This window comes from Bison bison, unplaced genomic scaffold, assembly GCF_000754665.1.
Source record: "Bison bison bison isolate TAMUID 2011002044 unplaced genomic scaffold, Bison_UMD1.0 scf7180017864040, whole genome shotgun sequence".
Lineage (NCBI taxonomy): Eukaryota > Metazoa > Chordata > Mammalia > Artiodactyla > Bovidae > Bison > Bison bison.
In genome coordinates, this window is record NW_011494612.1 from 799,170 (window position 1) to 808,100 (window position 8,931).

The window sequence follows — 8,931 nt, forward strand, 5'->3', positions numbered from 1 at the left end:
CCCATAACTCCAGCGGTTAATGATAACAGCAGTGGGAACTCACCAATTTGGAAAACGAGGGCAGTGAAAAGCTGGTTCCTGGAGGTCTGGGGCACAGGGGCATCATCACAACCACTAATGGAAGTCTGGGGGAGGCTGCGGAAGAGGCTAGGCAAATCTTTGGGGAGAAAATAAAACTGATTTCTCTGAAAAGTTCCCATGTGTGAAGGCATGGAAAACCAGAACACACGAAATTTGATGAGAACTGTAACACATTCATAGTTTATTTATTTATTTATTTTTGGTCAAATAAACTTGTACATTTGTTTTTGAAAGTCATCGCTCTCTTTCTCCATAAGAATTAACTGTATTGTTACACTTAGAATTTGACACAGGTTTCCAGGCAGATTCAAAGGGCTTTGAGGGACCCTGACTTGAAGGGAAAAAGTCTCCAGCACCAGTCCACTCTGAAAATGTACTGAAAATGCTGTAATCAAGAGGACTAAAATGGACTACCACCTTTTTTCAGTATTTTAATTTATAATGTAATTGTCATTTCCTGTTTTCTGTATGCATGAAAAATGAATACTAAAAATATATTGATTTTAAGAATGGTTTTGTTTCTGATTTTTAAAAGACCAAGGAGAGTGACTCGCTTTCCTTCATTTTCAGACTTTGTTTTAAAAAGACACAAGATGATTCTCTTTGAACTTAAGAACAATATGCTATTTCAAAGGAAAGAAAGTAATAAGGTAGCTACTGGGGTGAAAAAGAAAATGTCCTTGCTTATCTGCATACTGTTAATAACGTTTTCTGGGAAGTTAGAGCTATGACCTGTAATTCTGTCTGCCCAGAGGAGCACCCGGCTCTTCCTCTTGGTTAAACCTAAGGGTCAGGAGGAAGTGCCAACCAGGGTGCCGTCTTCTTTATCAGGCTCACACTGGACTGTCCCAGAAGTGCTGATGAGACAAATGAGGCCCCCAGAGTGCTCCACTCTTCTGGCCACAGATACTGGGTCCATAGATGGAGACTCCATACTATAGCCTTTTGCAGTATCTCTGAACCTGGGTCCCCAGGGAGGCAGTGTGTTGCAAGAGGCACAGTCTGGAGGCTGCTGGCACCCGGGTGAACCAGAGGATCTGCCCACCTGCCAGGCTGAAGCAGGAAACGAGCACTGATGAGTGGACACAGGGAAAACAGGGTCCAGGCGGAGCTGACCAAGTCCCTTGCCTTCTTAAAGATATCATAAAAACTAATATGATTTGTGATGGGGTCAGGAGGAGAGAATAAAAAATCAATACCTTTTTCAATAGTATTAAAAAAAAAATACATATGTTGTGTTGGCAGTGTTCTTTGAAGGCCAGACGACCCCACTCACCCAGACACTTGGGCAGAGAGCGATCCCACAGGCCATTCGCCATGCAGGTGAGGGCGGAGGATCCCAGCAGGTAGAAGCCCCTCTTGCACTGATATACAACAGTCACTCCATACTCAAAACCCTCAGGGAGGTTCTGGTGCTCGTGACGAACGGCGTTTTCCACCAAGCCTGGGTCAGAGCAGTTCACCACTGTGGAGGGAAGCACACCACACATAGTTTACATGCAGCTCTACGGTTACAGTCTTGGAGTTGGGGGACTGCAACCCACTCCAGTGTTCTCAGCTGGGGAATCCCAGGGCGACAGAGGAGCCCAGTGGGCTGCAGTCTAGGGGGTCACAAAGAGTCAGACATGGCTAACTAAACAACAACAACAATATTTACAAATGAAACAGACTGCAGAGAAGGTGAACTCCTCCTCGTGGTTTTGGGAAGTTTGTAAGATGACAGCCTCACAGCCAAGGCTTAGTGTGAAATCCTGCAGCCTTGATGATCTCCACTTCCTGCTCTGGGTCACCAGGCTTCAAAAAAATATTGAGCAACATATTGGCTTCTACAGCAATTTAAACATGAGACTGATAGCTTTTAACTGCTTCCTAATAATATGCTTCTTCAATGTAAAGTCTAAAATTAGTTTTCCTGGTTATATTTTTACATTATAAAAATTTTAAAGTAGAAATGGCTGAAGTTAAAGTCTTTGTATGTGAGTGTGAGGGTTTAGGGCAGCCTGGGACACACAAACTAATTCCACCCCCTACCCCCATCACATGCACTAATGCTTCAATATGTGCCTGCAGTGATTTCTGTTAAATGTCTGTGCTAAGTCGCCCCAGTCGTGTATAACTCTTTGTGACCCCATGGACTTTAGCCTGCCAGGCTCCTCCATCCAGGGATTTCCCAGGCAAGAATATTGGACTGGGTTGCCATGCCTTTCACGCAGGAGATCTTCCCAACCCAGGGACTGAACCCACATCTCTTATGTCTCCTCCATTGGCAGCCAGGTTCTTTACCACTAGCACCACCTGACAATGTAAAATAAGGTAGCCCCTGGTTTGAGGTTTTCCCCTGTAGAAACCACAGGGACAGGGGACATGTTCTTCGAGCTTGAGCGCCTGCTGGTGTTGGGGAGGGGACCAGCCACCACAGGTGCAGAGGAGAGAAGGGGCCGGGACTGTCTGCACTCTGACTGCCCAGGGCTGAACAGGCAGCTGCAGGAGCCACGCTCTTGCCCACATTTCAGACCTGTGGCAACTGCTACATTCTTTTAGTTGGAGACACAGTGTCTAGCAGAAGGTAACACATCAGAGCAAAACCAGCAGCAGACTCACTGTAGGCATCTCCCCACATCCCAGCATCACACCCCTCAACACGCTAAGCACAGAGACCTGGCCTTGATGTTCAGGTATTAAAACCTGACACAGAACAGGAAGTCCTCAGCTGGAGAGAAAGGGAAACATTGTACCACACACACAGCCCACGTGGAGTCCTGGAGGACATTTGTGTTTCAGTTCAGTTCAGTTGCTCAGTCGTGTCCCACTCTTTGTGACCCCATGAATCTCAGCACACCAGGCCTCCCTGTCTATCACCAACTCTCAGTTCACTCAAACTCACGTCCATCGCATCTGTGATGCCATCCAGCCATCTCATCCTCTGTCGTCCCCTTTTCTTCCTGCCCCCAAACCATCCCAGCATAAGAGTCTTTTCCAATGAGTCAACTCTTCACATGAGGTGGCCAAAGTACTGGAGTTTCAGCTTTAGCATCATTCCTTCCAAAGAAAACCCAGGACCGATCTCCTTTAGAATGGACTGGTTGGATCTCCTTGCAGTCCAAGGGACTCTCAAGAGTCTTCTCCAACACCACAGTTCAAAAGCATCAATTCTTTGGCACTCAGCTTTCTTCACAGTCCAACTCTCACATCCATACATGACCACTGGAAAAACCATAGCCTTGACTAGACGGACCTTTGTTGGCAAAGTAATGTCTCTGCTTTTGAATATGCTATCTAGGTTGGTCATAACTTTCCTTCCAAGGAGTAAGCGTCTTTTAATTTCATGGCTGCAATCACCATCTGCAGTGGTTTTAGAGCCTCCCAAAATAAAGTCTGACACTGTTTCCACTGTTTCCCCATCTATTTCCCATGAAGTGATGGGACCAGATGCCATGATCTTAGTTTTCTGAATGTTGAGCTTTAAGCCAACTTTTTCACTCTCCTCTTTCACTTTCATCAAGAGGTTTTTTAGTTCCTCTTCACTTTCACTGGGGGTTAAAACATTCATGTAATGGATCAGCAACACGTCTGAGGTCACAAAGGTGGCTATACCAGAGTTAGGTAAGGATCAGAGCTCCAAACTACCTGAGGACTCCTGAACCTCCTGCAGTGGACATAGAGCTTTGTGAGAAAAGGGAGGAAGGACGGGAAGGGAGGAGGGAGAGAGGAGGGAGGAAAGAACGGTTTCCTTATCTTCTTAATTCTTTCATTCTATCTTACAATTTGTATTTACATTTCTTTTTCTATGTTTACTCCTGTTTCTGGCTTATTTCTTATTTTCTTTTATGGCTCATTAAAAATCTGATCACAAACAGGAAATACAAGAAAATGATGCTTCATAATGGAAACTATAGCCAAATTAAATTCTTTGGCAGTGGGAAAAAAATGGGTAAGGATTAGTTCACTCATTAAAAAAAAAAAAAAAGCATTCATAGTTGATTAGAGTTTTGAGTAATATTTGTTTTTAAGTTTTCCAATAGAAGGGATTATGCAAAGTTGAGAGGACAATTGAAGGTGAGATGACTCTGCAGTGTTCAGTGTACTGCACAGAATAAATGTTTTCAGCTTGTTTACTAACTGCATGAATCAAAATTTAAATATAAGATTACTGGTCACAGGGGAAAAAAAAACAATTTATTATGCTGCTGCTGTTGCTGAGTTGCTTCAGTCATGTCCGACTCTGTGCGACCCGATAGACGGCAGCCCACTAGGCTCCCCCGTCCCTGGGATTCTCCAGGCAAGAACACTGGAGTGGGTTGCCATTTCCTTCTCCAATGCATGAAAGTGAAAAGTGAAAGTGAAGTCGCTCAGTGGTGTCCGACTCTTCGAGACCCCATGGACTGCAGCCCACCAGGCTCCTCCATCCATGGGATTTTCCAGGCAAGAGTACTGGAGTGGGGTGCCATCGCCTTCTCCCATTGTGAGGATTTTTCAAATATATGAAGGTTACCTTTCATTTTTTATCAATAACTGATAAGAATAAAGAAACTGATTTTAGGTGTAATGAGACATTCAGGTTGGATAAAGAAGAAACATTCTAATTGATTGCTATTGATTCTATTTCAGAGACAGGTGGGGGTGGGGGTGGGGAGACTGAGAACCTTCTATGCATCAAACACTGTGATAAGTGTGTCACATGTGCTGGTTTACTTAGAACGCACAGAAACCCAGACTTTCTTTGCCCGGTTGTAGAAGAAAACTGATGTTCTCCAGTGAAGTTGAGGATTAACTAACTCTAAGACCCTGGATTTGTAACAGGAGGCAAAGTGGCAGGGCACAACTTTTGAGAGGATGCCACAGCCCAAGAACACAACATAAACCAATCAGAATCAAATGGGACCAAGATGACAGACAAGACTAGACCTTAATCCTCCATCAACAAGTCAAAGACACATCCAGAAGTGCCATGACAGTTCCATGGAGCTGTTAAAAGACCAAGGAGTAGGCAGTGGCCCAAATCCTGGAAATCTCCACCCCTTCTGAAAAACAGCTGGAATAATCCTCCCACTCGTTAGCATATGAAATTACCAAGCCTATAAAAACTAACCACACCAAATTTTGTGGCCGCATTCACCCTCTGCCAGGGCCCACCCTCGTCTGTGGAGTGTGATTCTCTCTGTATCTGAATAAATTAACTTCTTACCTATCACTTTGTCTCTCACTGAATTCTTTCCAGGATGAGACATCAAGAACCTGAGCTTCATTAGGTCCTGAAACCAGGTACTGTGGGTTTTGGCTGGGTTTGAGCCCCAGCCACATGGGTTCAAGTCCAAAACTGGGTTTTGACTGGGTTTGAGTCCCAGCCATGTGGGTTAAGAGTCCCAATCTGAAGTAAACGGTTCCAGATTCAGTTATGCAAGTTTAATAAGCTTTTGTTTTGTTTGCTTGTTTCCCTTTTCATTCCTCTCTAAGCAGAACAGAGCCTTCACTCACCCCAGAGTTTCTTAATTTTCTTTATTCTTATGTATGTAACAGCAAAGGACATATATTCTCTGCATTAAAATGACCAATCCTACAAAACTGTAGGAAAAAAAAATAAAACCTCCTAATGTTTGCCTGTAACACAAACATTTTTACATGAGGAAATAAAACACTGTGACTTATCCTAAGACTGTCAGACTTGGGTCTACCTCATTTCTTGTCCTTGAACTTGACACGTATTTTGGAATTTAAGAGACAAAGACTCAGAGAATGCTCTTCTTTAGAAACAGGGCCTTGAAACAGCAGACATAAACCTGACTCTTAGAGTAGATATGACAACGTCTATTTTCATTCTGTGTTACAAAGTCTGCAGCCATATAACTTATTTACTCCAGAAAGATATCACTATTAGTAGAAAAGGGTGGCTTTTTAATTTATTTATTTTCCTGGTCCTGTTTGTAAAGGTAGCGTTGGGGGTTGAGTCATTTCCTGTATGTTGTTGTTGTTCGGTCGCTCAGTTGTGTCCAACTCTTTGTGATCCCATGGACTGCAGCATGCCAGGCTCCTCTATCCTTCACTGTTTTCTGGAGTTTGCTCAAACCCATGTCCATTGAGTCAGTGATGCCATCCAACCATCTTATCCTCTGTCATCCCCATCTCCTCCTGCCTTCAATCCTCCCCAGTTCCTGGATGACGGTGATCTGATGTATCACAAATGCATCAGGCATGGTCTGAGCTTTTTTATGGGTAGGGCTGAGTCTGAGGATAAAATGTGACTCCAGGTGGAGAGACTGAAAATCTGCATCTACACTAGCCTCACTTGAGCACAGATTTACCTGGAGTTTCATTCCAAAGTTCTGGTGGGGTTTCTCTTTCCCATCATTAACCAAATACTATAGGGCTGGCTTCTCAGGGGACTCAGATGGTAAAGAACCCACCTGCCAGTACAGGAGACACAGGTTCAATCCCTGGGTTGGAAAGATCCTGTAGAGAAGGAAATGGAAACCTACTCCAGTATTCTTATCTGGGAAATCCCATGGACAGAGGAGCCTGGCAGATGGCAGTCCATGGGTGGAAATGAGTCAGACACGACTCAGGAGCTGAGCATGCATGCTCAGGATTCCACAGCTCATTGACCCCCCCCTCGCCAGATTAGACATGGGGGAACTGTATTCAACATTTGGAGGGGGGAAGAAACGAAGCACACCAGCATGCTTACACAAGATACAACACCTTAGACCTTCTGGAGAATTATTAAAGGAATCACACAGAGAAGAATCAGGCCATAGTGCAGGGCATATGGAGATTCTCTGGAAAATTGTGTTAATAGGGGAGTTATTTCTGTTAATTTAAACTTTTAAAATTTCTTGTCATTTTTTTTTTTCTGACACTTTACTATCCTTATGAGCCTGACCTCTTTGAAACCATGCTTTTCCTCATTGAATAATTTTCATGTAAATTCTGTGAATTAGACAGTACCCCGTACTTCATAAATGAAGCAACACAAAGCAACAGAGAATAACAGAAAATGTGCGCAGGAGGCATCTGGCTTGCTGGGGGGTTTCTAATCCCCTCGAAGCTGGGATGACAATACTTGTCAGTCATCTCCTCTTTTATCAGAGGTTTTGGAGGTGCCAGCTTTTAAAATTAAGTACTCATTTTAAAGGTCTGCTCTTCCAAAGGCAGGGTCAAGAGAATAAGAAGACAAGCCACAGGATAAGAGACAATATTAGAAAGGACACAGCTAATAAAGGATGGCTACCCAAAACTGAAAAAGAACTCTTAAAACTCAACAGTGGAAAACAACTCAACTGAAAAATGAGCCACAGGCCGTAACTGACCCCGCAGCAGAGAAGACTTACAGACGGCAAATAAGCACATGGAAAGATGTTGCAGGTCATATGTCATCAGGGAGATGCAAATTAAACAACAACGAGATTCCACTGCACACCTATCAGCACGGCCACCACTCGGAACGCGGACACTGCAGATGCTGACCTGATGGGGAGTTGGAACTCTCATCGCTGCCGGTGGGGATCAGACTGTGCAGCTAGTTATGAAGACATTTTGGAGGTTTCTTACCAAATTAAACATAACTCTTACCATACAACCGAGAAATCCTGTTCCTTAATATTTACCCAAGGGAGTTAAAAACTTCTGTCCACACAGAAGCCTACATGGGAATGATTACAGCAGGTTTATCTACAGTTGCCAAAACTTGGACGCAACCAAGATGTCCCTCAGGAGGTAAATCTACAGATAGACTGTGATCCCTCCAGACATAGGATTTTACTCATTCTTAAAAACGTACCATCAAGCCAATAAAAAGCATAGAGGAAACTTAAATGCATACACTACATGAAAATTCAGATCTGAAATAGTTACATATTGTGGTTCCAACTTGACATTCTAGAAAAGGCAAAACTATAGAGATGGTAAAAAGATCAGGGGTTGCCAGGTGCTGAGGGGAAGGAGGGCTGAGGAGGCTAAACAAGGGCTGTGAAAATACTGGGCAGGTACAGCAATCACAGCTACCTGTCCTCATGTGTGCGTGCTAAGTTGCTTCAGTCATGGCCCACCCTTTGTGACCCCATGGACAGTAGCTCACTAGGCTCCTCTGTCCATGGAGTTCTCTAGGCAAGGATACTGGAGTGGGTGCCATGCTCTCCTCCAGGGGATCTTGCCAACCCAGGGATCGAACCCAAGTCTTTAATGTCTCCTGCATGGGCAGGCGGGTTCTTTACCACCACTGTCACCTGGGAAGCCACACGCATCATACACCTGTCCAAACCCATGGGTCCTGTGTTAAAACCAAAACCCTGGGTTTCCCTTGTGGTCCAGCGGTTAAGATTCTGCCTTGCAATGCAGGGGACACGTTCAATCCCTGGCCTGGGACAGTTCCACAAGCCAAGGGGCGACTAAGCCTTTGAGCTTGCCCTCAGGCCCTAGAGCCCATGCTCTGCGATAAGAGAAGCCACCACAAAACAATCCTGAGCAGTACAGCTAGCGAGCCTCCATCGCTCACTACAGCTAGAGAAAAGCCCAAGCAGCAGCGAAGACTCAGCGCAGCCAAAGTGTTCCACGTAGGTTCATCACTATTAATAAATGCACCATCTTGCAGGGATGTTGATAATTAGGGGTGTGCACTGTGGGGGCAAGGGGTACTGGGAAGCCTCTGCACCTTCTTCTAAATCTTGCTCTGAACCTAAAACTGATCTAAAAAAAAATCTATTTAAAAAAATAAGTTCTTTCCAATTTTCCAAGAAAAGGCAGGAAGAAAAGACAAGTCAAAATGAACACTGAAGTCATTAAAAAGAACCCTGACCTCCTTCACACTGAGCCATGGACTGCTAAAGGACCAGCACCTATTGTAAAACACCAAGTGAA

The 8,931-nt window shown here is 44.4% G+C and overlaps 1 protein-coding gene across 1 annotated transcript in view; it reads right to left on the bottom strand.

The window, feature by feature from the left end:
* The window catches only part of LOC104985211 (CUB and sushi domain-containing protein 1), a 559,353-nt gene that overhangs the window by 126,401 nt on the left and 424,021 nt on the right, over window positions 1-8,931 (bottom strand). Inside the window, exon 45 of the mRNA XM_010835275.1 lies at window positions 1,358-1,546. Within this exon, the coding sequence (XP_010833577.1) occupies window positions 1,358-1,546 (189 nt within the window). The remainder of the gene's footprint in view (window positions 1-1,357; window positions 1,547-8,931) is intronic.